We start from the raw sequence: 18,512 nt of genomic DNA, 5'->3' as shown, positions 1-18,512 counted from the left end.
CACTTTGTTTTCTCCTACTACATTTGAATATAACCCAATGCATTTTTAAAAATTATTTTCTTCTCTCTGAAGTAGCAGACAGTGTGAATACAGTGATAGCTATTTTACAAAACTACCTTCCAGCATTCTCCACTTCCTTCTAGGCAAGGATGTGCATGAGCTCCTCTAATGAAATTCTATTTTATTGGTAATAATAGTCTGCCTGATTAAGTGTTCCAATTAATCCCTTCTGCCTTACATGTAATACTGAATTACTAATTAAATAGATACTTACTAACACTGAAAACAACTGCATGAAAGTAAAATGGGTACCAATAGGAACATTACTCCTATATTTTACTCTTACTGGTCTGTATTCTGCTTATTGCACTTGGGCAAAGCCCCAGTAAGGGACAGGAGAGTGCTGTGAACAGCATGGAAGGCAGAACAGGCTCCCAATGCCTGGCTTCTTGTATCAACACCATTTTTACCTCTGATGTTTTAATTTACTGAATAATATCTACTATTAAGTGTACATGATGAAAAATACAGTAATTTGCTGGGATAAAGCCAGTGTAATGTGGCTTCAAGGAGAATACAGAGAAGGGAAAAAAACCTAAATGTATTTATGATAGAAGTGCTTCCAGAGGGAGCCCGTGTAGTTCCCTGAATAGGGTGGTAAAATTGCCATTGGCAAAAGAAACACAGAGAAATTGTTCTATTAATAATTCTTTACCATTTTAATGTTCTTCCTGCTGAGACTGCTAAATGCTTTACCGGCCTGAATGACATTAACATAATCCCCTCCTTGAAATGTGAGAGCTATTATGATAATGTTCACCCTCACTTCTGTTATTGGGGGGGAAGAAAGCTACCCAAGTACCAAAACTGGTGATTATTTGTGCTTTGGGAGCTCAGTCCCAAAAGGCAAACAGGAGTGTGAAAAATCTGAGATAATTGTCATTTATATGTTGTTTTTGTGGGGTTGGATTTCAGCGATTTGTGCAAACCCTGAGTGTCCCAGCAGGGAAGGACTCGCTCAAATACACGGTTTTAATGTTTCAAGTATATACCATTTACATTCTAATTTAGTAGTTTTGTTTGTAAATATGTGATTGTAATTGAAAAATGTGATTTTTACACAGAAGGAAGCTGGGTTTTTTTTCATTGGTGCCTCCTTCCATACTTTTAATAGTGTGACCAAAGCTTCCAGAGCCAAGAAGGTGCAAGGCTGCCTTTTGACTGAGACACACTGGAGTAACTCCTCAGGGTTCTGATTGCCACCATTTGCAGGTTTCAGTTGCATTTAGAAGGACAAATATTTTACTCTTTACATTTGTTAAACTTTGGGAGTCTCACTGAAACTAAGGAAGGTGTAACAACCATTAGCAACTGGGCTGGACGCAGAGCTTGGAGTCATAGTGAGATAATGGGTTTAAATTACAGGCTCTCTCTACAATATTCCTCCACCTGTAATGGGGAAGCAGGACTGTCCTTCCTTCCCAAGTCACCCAGCTGGTTCCTCCCCACATTTATTCCCTGTTTTACCATCAGGATGAGGCTGGAGAGCAGGAGCAGCTCTGGAGTTGGGTTATGAAGGAGTTTCCCACTAGGTGGTAGTGAAGAGAATCCTGTCACACATATGGTCACTACAGTTTTAATTGTGTTTAGCAAGGGTCCTACAGGCAAATAGCCCAGCGTAGCTCCCAGCTGTACAGTCAGAACTGGATCTCTTGATTTTTTTTTTTTTTTGCCTTTCCTTTCTGCTCATTTCCATGTTATTTGTTCCTCCCAAAACCAAGCAGGGTTGACAACTCTACCTGTCATGTCCTTTCCTGAAAGGTGAAGTGTCTACATGAAGCTACTCTGGTTCTTTCCACCTCCATTAGAGCAGAATCAAGACATGGTTAGCTAAATGTCATCCTCTGACATTTAAACAACTTGGAGGTGAGGACTCTTTGTAGCCAGTACTTTCATCTGATTTTTCTCCACCACACTTGCCTCTGGGAGCTAACTTTCCAAATATAAAAATTAAAAAAAAAAAAAAAAAGGTTTTGTTTGCTCCTAGTTTTGAAATACCTGACAGGTCTAAGGAGAGCATCAGCCTACATCAAAGGTTCCAGACAGAACAGGTGTTTTGGAAGGACTTTGTAATGTCAGAGTAAACTGTCACTGAAATTCAGAGTAAAGCTCTCTTGTAGGTCCAAAGAAAGACTGTACAAAAGATATGCTGAGGAAATTATCTGGGGAATGCAAGCAGTGCTCCAATTTGCAGTAAGAGCAGATGCTGGGTCTGCAAGGAGGAATAAATTTCTCCCGTGAATTCATCCCACTGCTATCCTGTAATGATAAAGCAAGCTTGAAAAGTCATTTAGTAGTCTAGTCACAAAGCCTGAGATGCTGAAAGAAATTGTACTTTAATTGCTCATCAGCTATAAATCATTTGTGCCAAATTAATGTGCTGGAAATTTTGCAAGACTGAGAAACTGGAAGCTACTTCAATAAGGACACAAAGCAGGGATATTGTTTCATAGATACCAATATCAGTTTAACATCCAATTCTCAGGGAAAAAAAAAAATTAAGGATGGCTCTTTAGTGCCAAGACAAGGCTGAAGCCCTGATTTATCTTTCCCTGCAGTGATTTAAAAGGACAGAGAGGTTCTTTTTTTCCTCTTACATTTACTGTGCTATAATCAATGAAAAGGGTAGCACAGACATTCCAGACACTTGGGTTTCCACCACAGCAGGGAGGATTCCAAATTATTTGGTCATTATCTAAGTGTTCCTGTAGATTTTTCTGCTGTGCTGAGGGAGAACAAAAGCAGGGAAGTTCTCTGTTGTGCAAGTCCTTCCCAGAGCCTGAGTATCTTTTACCTTTTGTGTGTATGTGGGAACTCCAGAATTTCTCCAAAATGGACCGACTTGTCTGTGTACCCAGAGCTCCAGGTTCTGAGCGTGGCTCCTCCTCTCTCCTTGCACCACATCCACCAAAGCTCTGTGTCCACTGAGCTGGGCACAGGGACTGTGTGTGGGGTGTAAGAGGAGGGGCAAAGATCAAATAAGGGAGGAAGTTTTGCAAGGTAGTCCAGCCTGAGCTGGATGAGAGGGAATGTTAGCATTCCTCACCCTCCCGTCCTTCCAGCACACCCAGCTGCCAGGACTGACCCCAGCAGGGAGTCCATGAGCTGGCCAGTCACAGCACTTGGAGTGTTTCCACCTCGCAGCTGATAAATCCGATTCTCAAACAGCTGTTGGTAAGTGGGTAAAGTGCTGATTATGTCAGGAGCGCTAAGGTCGTCCCTGTCCACAAGGCCAAAGGGCCATGAAAATCAGAGGATTTGGATGAAGTGACACAACCCAAATCACTTGTTTCGAAGGCACAAAATAGAGGGGGAGAAGCCCTCAGAGCCCAGCACCATCTTAATGAAAGCACTGTTTAACTAGGACAGAAGAATCCCAGGTGTCACCTCCACCCAGACCAAGAGAACCTGTGTTGCACATGCAGCATCCTCCTGCTGCTGCATCCCAAAACTTCAGGTGGCTGGAACATGTTGCAGTTTCCTCTGTATTGATGCAGGAGCTGAGCTAGCAAGGATGAAGGGATCCACCCAGGACTACACAGCAGCTGCTGACAGAACAGAGGTGAAATGAGATATTCTTTATTTTTAATCCTCTGTCATGACCACACACCCTGCTAAGATTTTTCCATTTAAGAGAATAAATGAGATGGATGGACAGGATGAAATTAATTTATTCAATCCACTAACAGAAATAAACTAGAGTGGGCTCCAAATTGCATCTGAGATCCCTGAAGGTGCAATGAGAATGTCCCAATGTCCCATTAATTTTCTGAAGATTGTAGGAAAATTCTCTTAAAGGATAGAATTTCTCCATCCTTTTTTTTTAAAAAAACCAAATGCCTATTTTTACCAGACCCAGGCATTGTTCTTCTATTTATATTCCATGCAGTTACGTCATGTCCAACCGTATGTTCAAACTGGCTCTTGTCCCTCCCACGCTGGAAGGAACAATGAATGGGAATGCACAGCTGGACTGGGACAACTGATCCAAACTCCACAAAGCCCCACTTGCACAAACTGCTGCAAGTGAACTCCCAGGAGGTGGGAGCAGAACACACCACTTCTGCATTTGGCAGAAACAAGGAAGGACGGAGGGTTCGGCAGCAGAAACCGGGGAGGGGAGAGACAAGATCAGTGTAAATGCAGCAGTTCCCCTGCCTGGGACCTGTGCAGGTTTGATACAGGGCTGGTGATAACACAGAGCATGTAATTTTTATTTGGTCAAAGCACATGGAACGTTATTTTCCTTCCTTAAAAACCCACTTGGAGCATCTCATCCTACCGATTTTACTTGGTTTCCAAGATCACAAATTCAAAAACACGGTAATCTCCAGAAATACCTGTGAATTTAATAAAACCACCGGCGTGTATGAACTACCTTACCTGAATGGTGCATTTAGAACCTCACCCTCCTTCAGAGGAACCCCACAAACCCCTTTGGAAGGTCACGGGCTCCTGCGGGATGCGGGAATCGGGCGGGAGGAGCCCGGTACCCCGAGCGGAGCGGGGTCACCCCCGGCCACCGGGAGGAGCCGAGACAGCCCCGCCAGCCCGGGGGAGCTGACCCTGGGCCGGGGGTCGCGGGGAGCAGCTTCTCCGGTGCCCGCCGCGGGAAAAGGAGACGCCGGCTCGGGAGTAACCGCGGGCATCACCTCGGGCAATCGCGGCTTCCCGCCGCAAGCCCGGGGAAGCCCCCAGCCTCAAAACCCACCCGCTTTCCGCGCTGCCTTTCTGCCGGAGGGAGCTCCGTCGCTCCCACCCGCTGCCCCCGCGGGTCCCGGTGCCCGCAGCGAACGCGCCCGCCCGCGGGGCTCACCCCGAGAAACGGCAGCGGCGCGGGCGGGCCCGACAACCAACGCGCCCCTCCCGCCCCGCCGCCTCCCTCTGCTCCTCTGTCCCGTCCCACGGCGCCTGCGCGCGGCCGGCGGCGGCACGTGAGGGTGTTGTGGGCACGTGATCCCCCGCGCGCGGCCCGGGCCCCGCCCCTCGTTGCCCCTCCCACCCCGGCGCGGCTCCGCCCCCGCCGTGCGCGAGCGCGGGCACGCGGCGCGGCCTGGCCCGGCCGCCGGTGCCGCCGCCTCCCGCCCCGCCCGCCCGCTCCGCGCCGCCGCCGCCGCCGCCGCCGCCCCGACGGCCATGAGGCCCCCGCCGGCGCCCAGCGCGGCCCCGCGTCGCGGCTGCTGAGCCCCCGCACGCCCAGCCGCCACCAATCGCCATCTACCGCACCGCGCGGGGACCCCCCCTCGCTCCCCTCCCCTCCTCACAGCCGCCGCCATGTTGGGCCGGGAGCCGCAGCGGGGCCGCCACTGTAGACCCGGAGCCTGCGAGGAGGAGGCGGAGGAGGAGGCGGAGGAGGAGCACCGGCCCGGCCGCCCCCGCAGAGCCCAGAGCCGGCCGCAGCCATGGCGGAGCAGACCTACTCCTGGTGATCGCGGGACCGAGGCCGCGGCGGGGGACCGGGGCGGCCGAACGGGGCCGGGCGGGGAGGGGGTCCCGGGCGGGGCGGGGGGCGCCGGCGGCGGAGGCTGCGGGGGGGGCCGGGCATCGAGCACCCAGCGGCGGAGGGGCTGCGGGCTGAGGGCTCAGCGCGGCGGAGGAGGAGGGATTAGGGGCGAGGGAGGAGGGACGGGGCGGCCGCGCTGCGCGGATCCCCCCGCCGGCAGCGGGACGGCAGCGCTGGAGCCCCGGCGGGTCTGACACCGCTGTCCCGGGGGGCTCCGTGTGAGCCGAGCTCTGCGATCCGCCGGGCCCGGGCAGGGGGCAGCACCTCGGTGAGGCTGAGAGGCTGCAGGTCACCTCTGCCCACGGCGAGATCGGGGCCAGCGCAGGCTGGTGAGTCGGGGAGTGAGAGTGTGTGTGTGTGTGTGTGTTTGCACCTGGTGACAATGGGCTCGGGCTGTGTACAGGAAATAGAACGAGGAGGAAGAGACCAGTTCCTGTGGGAAGACATGAAGTGTAGCAATGAGAGGGCATTTTTTTTTCGATGTCCTGACACTGTCTTTGGGCCTAGCTGGCACTGGATCAGAGGAGACGGGGTGCAGCTTCTTCGTATAATTCTTGGTTTTTTGTGCTGTCATGGATAACGACCAGAATATCTCAAATAATTTACGTGTGTATCAGCTCTATTGACCTGACCACTGCAGCAATTTGTGATACTCACCCTGCATTTTAAATCTAGTGATATCATCCAGAGTTGTTTCTTAGATTTGTTGGAAAAAAAAGGAGTTAAATCACAGCTTTGACCTTGGTGTGTGCTGTATGTAGAGAAGTAATACTCCTATCTGAATGGTCCTGGAAATCTTTCCCATTACTTCTCAGAACTTCGAACCCAATGGAGATTTCTGTTCTGCCACATGTTGAGACTTTGGCAAAACCCCTTCTTCTCTCTTCTGTCACTTCTCTGTCAAGAACCAATATTTGCACTGGTCTTCTGCCTTTTAGATGTTGTTATTTTGTGTCACAAGCCCAATTCAGGCAGTGGTGTGCTCTGCTTTAAACAACAGCAAAAAGATAACTCTTCTGACTTACAGGATTGACTAAGTGTTGTTATGGTAAATGAATGTGGTTACAGATTTAGGCAGTTTAATGTGGTTTCAATTAAATATGTCTAGTGAACTGTTGTCTTAGTGTGTTTAATTGCAGAATGAAATTATAATGCATAACTACCCTGGGATTTGTCAGCTTTCTTTAAAGAAGGAAATGTCAGTTGTACGTTATTTTGATCATGAACTCCTTTGCTTTTCTGAATGAGAGTCTTTGCCATGGCAGTAGTCTAAAGGGAGGGTTTTTTAACAGAGGCTGGGGGGAGGATTGCTCTTCTTTAGGTTGCATATTTAGGGGAATGAAGTTGGGATTTAAGTTATTCCTCACCGTTTCCCAGGTGAGTCTCAAGAGCGGAAGTTCTTTCTTACAGTACTGAGGTTGTAACAGAACAAGGACGTGAGGCTCAAAACACAGTAATTTTGTGTCTCTATTCACTATGTCCTCATGTATTTGAGGTTTCTGTCACTTTGCATTGGGAGCTATGGACAGAGCGAAAATCCAGTTCCAGACTCAGGAGTGCTGCTCTCTTCCCTGTGGATTTTCATTACTTACACTTCGAGCAACAGTCTCACCGTGGTTTATTTTTAATTACGGTAATGCAGCTCTGCATAAATTGGCCAGTGCTTTAGTGCTTTTAGGAAAAATGTGCCTTTTGGTGACCCGAGGAGAGTGGTGCAGCAGAGTTGTGCCCAGGAGTGAGCAGGTGTCCAGTTTGGAAGTTGGACCGATCCCGTCCTGTCCGTGTGCCAGACCTGGGCCTTTCTCTGTGTTGCGAAGGTGGCTTTTCCAAGCACAGGTGTGTTCGTGGTGCAGTGTCCAGCTGCTGTGCACACACCTCATTTCATATCTGAAAATACAGAATTTGGCATGAAGAAAAATCCTTTCACACCTCTGTCTTTGCCTGGATGTAAATTGGTTCCTGGCCACAGTAGTGCTTCCCTTTTGTCCAGGCATGTAAGGCTTGATTACTCCTTTCTGTGCATAACTCTCAGCATGCGTTGTTGAATCACTGGAGCTTCATAAATGATAAGACTTTATGTGGGTTTGACTGTTTTTAAAACAATTGTCTCAGTTGTGTTAGAAATACCTACAAAATGTGGACTTGCCAGCTGTAATTACTGGGCATTGGCAAACACACAAAACAGGGCTTTTCTCGGTGACTGACAACTCGTTAATTATGTTGTTTTGAAGAGATGAGAACTAATTCTCATTTTTCTGTATTTATTGTTTCGTTAAATATAAATCTGAGATTTTAAGGTAGGTTTATATTTTTCTTTTTAATTACCAAGTGGAAATGATTGCAATTACTTTCTTTTATTAAGGTATTTTAAGAAGGAAACCTACAACTTTTTTCCATCTCTTTCACAGTTTGAAATACATGAATTATGTTTTGTCACTGTTCTTGTAAGTTATTTCTCCAACAACTTCTTTTTTTTTCTCAGGTACTACCACAACCTATAACCACATGTCGTTTTATTTTAGTTCTTTTTGAATGTCTTAAATAGTCTTGCTGAGCCAGTGTTTCAGATAGAGGTGTGTTATCTTTGAAAGGAGTCTCTACTGAGAATTTGCGGGAGGAAAATGAATACTGTCATCCTGGAAAAACTAATTTTAATGTGAGTGTGGGATAAGTGCCAGATGGAAATGCTCTTCAGAGGGTATGCACTTTTTTTTTTTTTTAAATGCTTGTCAGTACTGAGCAGAGAAACTTTCTTTGTCAAGTTCCTGCAGTAACGGGCGGGAAGGGAAGAGCTGTCTCTGATGCCCGCCCGTTACTCAAATCCACAAGCGCTGCTGCATCAGAAAGGTGTTCGTGATTTTTCTGCATTAAATAGGAGCTGAATTAATTCCCTACCAGTGGAATGGACTGTGGGAGGAAAGAGGTTGTGGAATACCCATTTTCCCCTCGCTTCCTGTCTGTATTCAGCAAGGAAGTGGGACTGGGTAGTGACAAAGTTCCTGCGGCAGCAGAGGGGGGGAATAAATATGGGAAGAGCTGTTTGCCCATCACCAATGTGTCTGATGTGTGTAAGAGATTAATAAATACCAAGAAATTTATCTTCAGGCACTGGGCTTTTGGAAGTATTACAGCAGATGAGCAGCAGGACCTGGATCTTACTTCGTGCAATACTTGGTCTTTCCTCAATTTCTAGCACTTTGTGGTGAAATTTTTGTGCTGGAGCCTATTGAGAGGGCACAGCAGTGTCATATCTTGTTTATCTTCAGTTAGTAGGTGTTCAGTGTTTTTCAAGGCCTGATGTAACACCCCCTCCCTTTTTACTGTTGCCCAGTCTGGCAATAGAGATTGCTTTGTTCTTTTTTTGCCCTTTGAATGCACAAAAGATTTTCACAGCTTCCTTCGTTTGTGAAGAGGGAAGGAGAAGGAGATTTCTACACCAAAACCGAATGCATTTTTATTATTTCCTTTTCCAGAGTGTTGTCTAAGAGCAATATGGATTGCAGTGTGTGCGTGTCCTGTCAGGGTGATGATTAGGAGACGGACTGGGAGGTGAGCTAAGAGAAAAAAGGAAGGCACTGTATTGAGTCATGGATCTTAAAAACAACCTGAACTCCCTCATTACAATGTTATAATCAGTACAATGATTCTTGTATTACCCATCAAATTTTCATGAGTGAAATGGTGATATATTTAGAAGCTCCTCTACGTAATGCAAAGGGCGTGGAAATTAAATCTAATGATGTGTCAGAGTAATCAATAAAGCTACTGGGTTTTGGAATAAGTGTAAATGTACAATGCTTTCTTTGCTCCTGGGAGAATTCAAATCAGTTGCTGTTAGAAGTCTTGCTGGATTCAGAGGTCTGAGAACTTGCTTTTATTGCAATTAGGCATTTAACATGCTGCTGCCATGAATTAAAATGCAGTCTCTTCCAGAAGACCGAGGTGGTGCTTTTAAGTCTTAGTTGGCTGGATTAGATGTGTATGTGGGAGGGCAGGGAGTAAGAGGAGCTACAGCTTGTTGACAGAACTTGTCAAGCAGTAGTGAAATAATTTTTTGCATTCAAGATTTTTTACTTGTTTGTTCAGTTTAGGTTGGGCCACTTTTACTGACTACTGAAGGTGTTTTGAGGATGGGAGGCAGTTTACAACAGAAAACAAATCATTCACCTGGCTTTTAAAATACTGCACTTCATAGGCAACAGATTGCAAAGCACACAGATGAGATTCTGTTATGCTGCTGTCAAAAATCTGTCATGAAATCTTGGCATACAAACGTGGGGTTTGGCCTTTAATCTCCCGTTTTTCAGGAACTGAAATTACGGCCACATTCCATTTTAACGATTGTTAGGAGCCTCCTGAGAACAAGGATGTCATTGTATGAATGTGGGTGAGTGTCTGGCATCAGAAGAGTGACTTAAACCTGGGTAAATTTGCGAGCATCACGTTTGTGGTTCATGTTTGTCTTTCGGTACCGGTCTCACTTGAGTTGTTTGTTATCCTCCCTGGAGCTTTTGCTGTCTCAGGCTGTGTGTCGTGCAGACGGGGCACTGTCTGCAGCACTGGGCTGGAAGACAAATAAAGCAAAGAGCGTGGGATTAGGTGGAGTTTACAGTTACTTGAATGTACATGTGTATAATGACTCTGATTAACAGAAGGGAAAAAAATCTCTCTTCAGTGCAAAGCCTGTATTTACTAACACATTAATAATTCTTTAAGAAAAATGTTAAAGCGAAGAACAAAATCAGCGTTCTCTTGGTGCTGGTGTGCAGTACCTGTTTTGATTAAGATTTGTGTCAGTTCTACCTTCGGCCTTTTCGGGGTATTGTGGCAGCAGAAGTTAATGGTTCCTTGCTTTTTACCCAGTGATTGGAGCACTTGGTCAGGATGTAGGAGATCAGTTCCATCCCCCAGGGTTTCCGGCCTTGCATCTCTCACCTTCCGAGGGAGTGTTCTCATCACCAAACTATGTGTTGTTCAGAGGGTGAGCTTTGTGTGTCCATTTCAATCTGTTTTATTTCATATAGGATACTGTAAATATTTGCTGGGCCAGGAAGCAGGCGAGCCTTTGTGCCCAGGATTGGCAGGGACCTGGACTCCACTTCCTGCCTCCATAAAAACTGTGGGAGCCTGAGGGGTCTGTGAGTCTGTGTATTCTGTGGGGGTAGTTCAGGCTGCTTTTCTGGAGATGGAAGGTTGAATTTCCACAAACAGAAGATGATCAGTGTGTGATTTCTTGTGTCACAGGTAATTGAGCTGTTAGGTGTGTGGATCTGCCATTGTTCTTGTGTTTGTGTGAGGTTTGATGGACCTGAGAGTACCTCCTTCTTCTCCTGGAGGGTAAGATCCAATAAAGAAATGGCAATTTTGTGCACTTTGGGATTTTGGTATGAGTTAAACAACCTGATGCTGTTGGAATTTGAGGGGTTGTGTGGGGACCACCAGACAAATTAATTGAGGATATGAAGTTCTTCTGAGATAAGTTCTGTTTTGGTGAATACCACAATTTTTGACTCTAGATTCAGTTGTTGAAAGCTCTGTCAATAATCATTTGTCTCTGAAGCACAATGCCAAAAAATGGATATTTATGAAACCTTCCTACAAGAAGTACTTTGAAATATGTGTCATGCTTTTTAAAATGCAGTGATTTTGATTTCCTAAAATTTGAAAGAAGAGCAGAACAGACTCTGGTCTTTTTTAGTATCTCAGCTATTTTATTTCATTATTTGGATATTGTGATGTCTCAACACCTGTGGCATAGGGACCACTGTCTTGCCCTTTGACATTTTATGATGACTCTAAGCACTGTAATACACTCTAAAAGCAAATAGTTGACAAAAGTAATTTAGTCAAACAGTGTGATTGAATTCTGGTGACATGATTTGCAGGAAGAACCAAGGCTGAAATTGGTAGAAAAAACTAATCATGCACATTTTCTTTTTGGTGCTGCATTGCTTTAGTGTCACTGATTAGAATTATAATTTGAAACAGTTCAGCCGGTGATGGGTGTTGAGTGGAATGAAGCACGAGCTGGCAGGATCCAGGCAATCAGACCCACTGTGAAAGGTGATGATTTAATAAGATTAATGGAGCATATGTGTCATTGCAACACTTGCTGATCCCCTTTTTCTCTGATTCTTCCAAGGATGCTAATGGTGATGATTGCTCCTTCTTTTGGTGTCTGTGCCTGAAATACTCTGCTCTGCCAGACCAGGGTTCTCCCCTCTTTTCCATCCCAACAGGAACTCGGCTCTCAGGATACATTAAGTGTCTCTCTGTCCCCTGGATCCCCCATGATGACATTGTCCCAGAGCTCATTAATTGTGTGGCTGTGGTGCTGTCATCTTCAGTATTAGATTCTGTTGAGTATTTCTTCTCAGGGCCAGATCTGAGCCTCAGGTCCCAGATTCCCTTGGAGAGCCTCCATATCTGTGTGTCACATTAAGTGGTATCATATAGACAGGGCAGTCAGAAAGAATGTTCTGGATTTTCGGAAGGATACTGTGTAACTGATAACTAACCAATTAAACCAGAACGTTGTTAATATCCTACAGCAACAAGGATTCAGAATAATAAATCCTTGAAATGAGAGTGTCCTTGCACTCACTTGTGTTGGGTGCAAGGATTAAGTGGTTTTTTTTTCTTTCAGAGTGTCAGAAAGGAGGTTCTTTAAAATCATCCCAGCCAGTATCCTGAAGTAGAGGAGAACGCACTCAGAAAATTATTCTCTACTGCACAATGTTGTGTTTAAGATGCCTCCCTTTTTACTGAAGTTGCCCATGTAGAAGCTGGAGAGATAAAGTCGTATCTCTCAGTTTATATATGGCAGCATTTTCCCTGCCCAGTGGAATCTGAAAGGAAAATGACCCTGTTTGACTCTCATTTCTTCTCTCCTTCCATGTCTCTCAGGTCTGGCTGCTTTCCCTTTACTTCCTGTAGCTGGTTCATAGACTTTTGACCCAGGAAAGTCTTTTCCCATGCAGTGGGGCTGTAGCTGAAGGCTGTGAAATGATTCCCTTCCATTTTTATGGCACAGCCTCGTTCCTACAGGAGCCTCCACAGCAGAGGTCGTGTGGGGGAAGCAGGAGGAGTCGCAGGGAGTTCCACCCTCTGTTCACACACACAATCTTTAACTTTAGGCGTGAGCTGGCAAGCTCACCTGCAGGAATAGGCTCAAATCCAGATTAACCTTCAGTTCATCTGCTAAAAGAAAAAAAAAAAGAGTTCTGTGCAGCATTAACTACTGACTTTTAAAGCCCAGCACCCTCCAGTCCTCTTAGTTCTACCCAGACTGTGCTTCTGTCCACTTTCTGTCTCAAGAGTCCAACTGCTTTGTTCCTGTGAACGCTGCTGGGTTTGGACAGAAGTGTCTCCAAAAAGTCCTTTTGTTCATCTCATAACTAGACAGAAGATAACTTCTAGTAAATTTGCAATGATACAATTTTAAGTATATTTCAAGTCTTTCAGAAGTTTACAGAGATCAATAACAATGTTACGAGTTGGGAATGTTTCACTGAATCGTAGAGCTGGGAACTCTGCTTACAGCATTTTTCTCATGTCAGTACTACAATGCAATAGAGCAAAACCACTGCAGACATGGATTCATGGGGCAGTGGGTTCGGGTGGTACAAAAAAATCAGGTGATCTCAGCATGTAGATTGGTGCACCTTTCTGTACAGCAGTGATGCACTGACAGTTTGCAGGGGGTTCTCTGCATGGGTTAAGCGAGTAGCAAATGTATATCTACAGGATTTATTTTAATTTCAGTAATCACTTGGAATAATAAGTTCAGCTTACTCCACTTGTGATACACAGCTTGAACAAGAACCAGAATTGCAAAATGTTTGAGCTCTGCAGGGCAGAGGTGAACCCAACAGCTGAATTACAGCTCTGCCAGTGTTACTTTGGTGTCTGTGACTCTTGGGCCATCTGACATCCTTCTTCTGTTGGATAGGTTTAAAACTTGATTTAAATTTAGTTGGAAGTTTTGCAGTGGGTAGAAATTCAACAATGAATTCTGGAATCACTGTAATAGGATCAACCAGCTGTTGGTACAGATACATTGAATGTATAAGACCAAGGCTCAGTGATAAGTTGTACAAAGGCACGTTTTTACTGGTGTAAATGTACTACTTTCAAGGTTACAGTTGTGATTTATCTCACCATCAGTCTGTGTCAGACACTTTGACTATTTAGTCAATGGGAAGTCCCTTTTCCAGGGGAGTGTTAGCTAAAGGTGAGGTTGGTGAAATAGCAGGTGGCAAAGGGAGCAAACAGAGCTGGGTGATATGGATTTCTGTGCCTGGACTGCACACTGGGGAGGTGAGATGTGTCTGTGTCTTGCTTTCTAGGTTTGATGGCACAAGGTCATTCTGGTCTGTTTTAGAAGTTCAGATTGATAGTCTGTGTGCTGGAGGAACTCTCTGATTATCTGCTCTCTGAACTCTCCTTGAGGTGGCTGATCCTGTACCTTCACTGGAATAGCTGCTCCAGAAGTTACACAAAGGGCTAAAAGCTCTCATGGGGAACATTATGATCTCTGCAGGGTTTTGAAGATGAAGAGTAGAATCTAATAAGCTTTATGTTGAAAATAGTTTAAAGAGTGCTTTTTTATTCCTCATGAAAAGGAAACTTTAAAGCTAAATAGCAAAGAGCTGGGCTTTTTTTTTTTTTTTTTAATTTTCTGCTAACTTGACTGCTTCTAAAGCAGATGCAGCTGTAAGCATTTACAGATGGTACAGAACAGAAAGAACCTATCATACTTAAGTGCCTTAGAAGAACCCCAATGTTAGTTTTCCAGCTCGCTACCTTTCTCTTTATTTTTTATGTTTTTGCAGATGGAACATAAAAAAGAGCTACCTTAAAGCTAAATCAAAAGATGAAAAAAATCTGTCATAAACCAGAAATACTTCTCTGCAGGGGGACTTTACTGGAAAAAGTTTCTTAAAATTCCCAAAGCGCCCTCTCTAAAGAATGTTCCTACTTCTTGTGCACAAAGTTTTTAGCTGTTTGGGCAAGAGTTTGTTGAAAACAGTTGCCATCTGTTCTGCTGCCTGTTTTTTGCTCCGGACCTGGCCCAGCTGCCCTGAGGGTGATGCTCAGGTGTGTTAAAGGTCTGTGTTTCCCTTGCACACAGGTTGTAAGGCAGAGATCAGGCCCTGCCAGTCTGATCTCTGCACAGGCTTTGTTTGTCTGGGAAGTGACCACGTTTGGTGCTGTCAAGACATTTTTTTTTCCTGAGTTTGCCTCTCTTACTTGGAGGTGGCAAAAGCAGGAGGCCTGTTTGGATGGTCTGTATGTGTTTTTGTGCCAGCTGAATCCCTGTTCACGTGGTGCAGTTGTGAGTAGTCGTGTCCATGTCAGGATCTCACCAGCCATCATCTGACAACATTAATTTGTCTTAATACAGGCCCGGCACGATGAAAGCTGCTTAAATCTGGCCAGACAGACTGGCTGCTCCATAGCTTTGACTCATCCAGGAATGCACTTTCAGTGCTGTCACTGAAGATTCATAGTTGCTGCTGATGGTGTTTAATCGTTCTTTTATGGAATTTTTACAGAATAGTGTTTAATTCTACCCAGGCACATCGTGGTGGGGTTTATGATCCTGTACTGTGTGGGTGAATCAACTCATCAATAGCACCCAGAGCTGCTCTCTCTGTATGACAAGGTCATAGTGGCCAATTTGACTTTGGTTCTGGCTTGTTGATTGTAAGGCCTGATGGTTAAATGCTTTGATTAAACTATTAGTTGTGAGTTTTATTTTTTGATCTGACCTCTGAATGCATTGCTAAAAAGAGTTTGGATTTCTAAGCATGTAATCAATAAATACCAGCTTAAGTGTCAGAGGTACGAGGTGTGGTTTTGTTTTGGTTTTTTAAGTCAACAGTAGAGTCAATATAGGTGAGATAACGTCCTCTTTCCTGACTTCTGTAATAAAATTGAACAACCTTTTTCTTATTAGAGAGCTCACTATATTGTGATATCTTTAAAAAATTGTTTGAGAATATCAAGGTATTCCGTGTATTTGTAAGTTAAGTACAGGAATTGCTGTGGAAGTTAAACCTCAAAATATGAAAAAACATTTTTATATTGGGATGGAAAACTGTGTTTTGTCTAGGAATCAATGCAGCATTGAGATCAATATCCTCCACACCTGAGAGGGCCCCAGAGTGTCTTTATACATTAAGTCTTGGGTGAGTGTTCATCCATAGGTTTGGGCAGCTGCATTTTTGAATCTGTGTAAACTGCAAAGTGATGATCCCTGGCTGCTGGGGAGATACAGCCCTGGGTCTTTGCTAGGGTGTCTTCCTGGGACCTATTCTAGCATTTAATTTAATTCATTCTTCCCAGTAGTGCCTGCATATTAAGCTTTTCTGTAGCACTCATTGCCAAAAACACCTGTATCTCCCAGCTAAACCAGTTGTACGGTTCTAGTACAAGTACTCTTGCACTTTCTCACTCTGAACCACTGGTTTTGCTTCAATTGTTACATTTCCTTTATAAGGAGACAGTGACTTACCAAGGAGGTGGGATTTGCAGCGTGTTCTGCTATCAGAGTTCTGCTCTGCGTGAGCAGCTCTTTCACTTACAGAAAGAAACCTTATGAATGTGAATAAACCCTTCTTCTATTAGTCCTTCACTACAGTGAGTATTGTACTCCAGATAGTTACAACAGGGTTAGTGGAAGAATGTCTCTGTTGCTGGGGATGTAGGTGTGTTGGCAGTGACCAAGTCCAGAACTGGGCACAGATTTTGTGGTGGTCAGGGGCAGTTTGCTCTCCTGGGGTGAAGCTTTGATTAGAACCTTGGGATGACCCTGCAAGACAAGGAGCAGGGCTGCAGTGAGAGCCTGGGGATAAAGGATGGAGCTGGCCACAAGGGAAAGAACTTAAGCAGGAATATGCACAGAATGTTTTTAGGTGATACTCTGAGAGGAGGTTAGGCACTCAAGATGAACTCTCCAGTATATGTGTCTTGAGTGAAACTCTATACCTGGGAGAGGATCAACTACTTCTGGTTTTGGTTCTGGATGAGATCAAATATAGCATCAAGCAGTGGTATCCTCTGTGTGCTTGTTAGGAAACCTGCTGTATTTTTTGTGTGTTCCTCTCTGTGTTGCTTCAGATGGAGATATGGACTTCGGTCTGAATTTTTTTGATTTAGTCTGTTGCTGTCCTCTCTGCATCCCATAAGATTCCAGGTTTGTTAAGATTTGTTGTCTTAAATATTTAAGTAGTTGTTTTGCACAGTGTATTGTTTCCTGTCCAGGCAAAGCTGCCAGAATGATGACACATTTGTCTTCCAGTGCTTTACAATAAGATGTTCAAGGTGAAGTCGTTCATTGGGTCCTCAGAGGCGTCACAGCTTGTCCTGTCTCTCACGCTGGATTATTGGTGTGTCTCAGCTGCCTGGTCAGCTCTTGGTACAGCAAACAGAGCAGTGACTGCAGCTCCCACAGCTCAGACACCTTACCAGGTGTCAGACGGACACACTGTCTGACCACCGTGGCTGTGAAAAATCTGTGCTGGCCCGAGGGACGGTCTGAGTGCTGTGCAGGAATGCTCAGGCCAAAAGACATTCAGGAATTTCCCTGCATATCCTGAGAGTCGTCTCTTTCTGCCACATAATTAATGTGTTTCTTTTGTCATTGTCCTTTTTTGACTGCTTGCTGGCACCATGACAACCCTAATATTCTGCCTGTGATGGAATGTTGATGATAAATATGCCCAGGATGATGGGTCTTGGCTCAGCTGCACTTTAGATGAACTTTTAGCCCTGGATCTGCAGCGGATTCTGACTCTTGGGGAATGTGGTTGTAAGAGGAGCAAGAGGAGGAAGGTGGAGTTGAGCAATTCATTGTATAGAGTATTTATCTCCAACGACCTTATTCAGAAAAATGCCTTTTCTTGACTTGGATGACTGACAGTGTCTGGGATGAGGCTGAATTGCATTACTAGAAGACAAGGCTGTGTTTTCTTACATTAAAGACTCAATTGTCTGGAACCTTGTTCACGTGCATTATTGCTTCAGTTCTGGAAAACACTAATATAGTTTCTTTTTGTTATGGTAAAGTGTGAAAATTTGTTATCCTTTGTTACTAATAATGGCCTCTAATTCACTGTTTGTAGTTAAACTGTTGAGAGGTTTTCCTAAGGGAATTTTTCAGTGCTGTTAGGAAACTTGCTGTTGAATATCCTGTATCTTGATAGTGCAGAGGAAATGGATAGCTTTGGAAGAGCTGGATTCTAGGACTCCATGACAATCTATTAATAGAATCTATATTAATTTGGAATGGCTGCAGCGCCATAATATTTCAAAATTTGTTGAAGCGAGATAACAAAATCTCCTGACCCCTCTAGACACTGAATAATGCCCCAAGTCATCTAAAGAGATGAACTTATCCTCCATTTCTGTGGCTGTTAATTCTTTTATTGGGAATTTACACAGAGAGAGGAACAAAGGAAATAATTTAAAAATAGTTGTAGAAATGATGTGAATTCACAGATCTTAGCAAGTGTGGTGCCTTATCAGGGGTGGGATGTCCTGTAGCTTTTCCATGCTAGCTTTTCAACACTGTAAAAGCAAGTAAGTATTTAGATTTTCTTAAAGTTGTGGACACCTAAGGACAGTAACTTTGCAAAATGCCCAAGGAATAGAAATTCACAGTGCTCTTATTTTGGAAACAAAAGTTTCTTTGAGTTGTATCTATTTTGTAACTAAAAGCGTCTTGGACATATAATATGTTGAGATATTTTTAGAAATCAACATCGAGTGGATGTTTTCTTCATCATGAGGAGGTCCTCAGTTAAATTTTTAGCATGTTGTAACTAGACTTTTTTTTTTTAGATCTGGTACTTTTAAACTTAGAGAGACCCCACGCACACATTTTTGATACAAATGTGGAACATAAGGCCAAATGGTAATAAAAATCCTGCACAACTCTGTAATG

At 44.4% G+C, this 18,512-nt stretch overlaps 1 protein-coding gene across 2 annotated transcripts in view; it reads left to right on the top strand.

The window, feature by feature from the left end:
- Positions 1 to 5,254: 5,254 nt before the first annotated feature.
- The window catches only part of SPPL3 (signal peptide peptidase like 3), a 54,636-nt gene continuing 41,378 nt past the window's right edge, over positions 5,255 to 18,512 (top strand). Inside the window, exon 1 of one of the 2 annotated variants that reach the window (XM_032705836.1) lies at positions 5,255 to 5,485. In XM_032705836.1, the coding sequence (XP_032561727.1) occupies positions 5,463 to 5,485 (23 nt within the window). In that variant the 5' untranslated portion in view covers positions 5,255 to 5,462. The remainder of the gene's footprint in view (positions 5,486 to 18,512) is intronic. The other variant, XM_032705837.1, reaches the window with a different exon arrangement.

Source organism: Chiroxiphia lanceolata, chromosome 18 (genome assembly GCF_009829145.1).
Source record: "Chiroxiphia lanceolata isolate bChiLan1 chromosome 18, bChiLan1.pri, whole genome shotgun sequence".
Classification (NCBI taxonomy): domain Eukaryota; kingdom Metazoa; phylum Chordata; class Aves; order Passeriformes; family Pipridae; genus Chiroxiphia; species Chiroxiphia lanceolata.
This window is presented reverse-complemented; position numbering and strand designations above follow the sequence as displayed.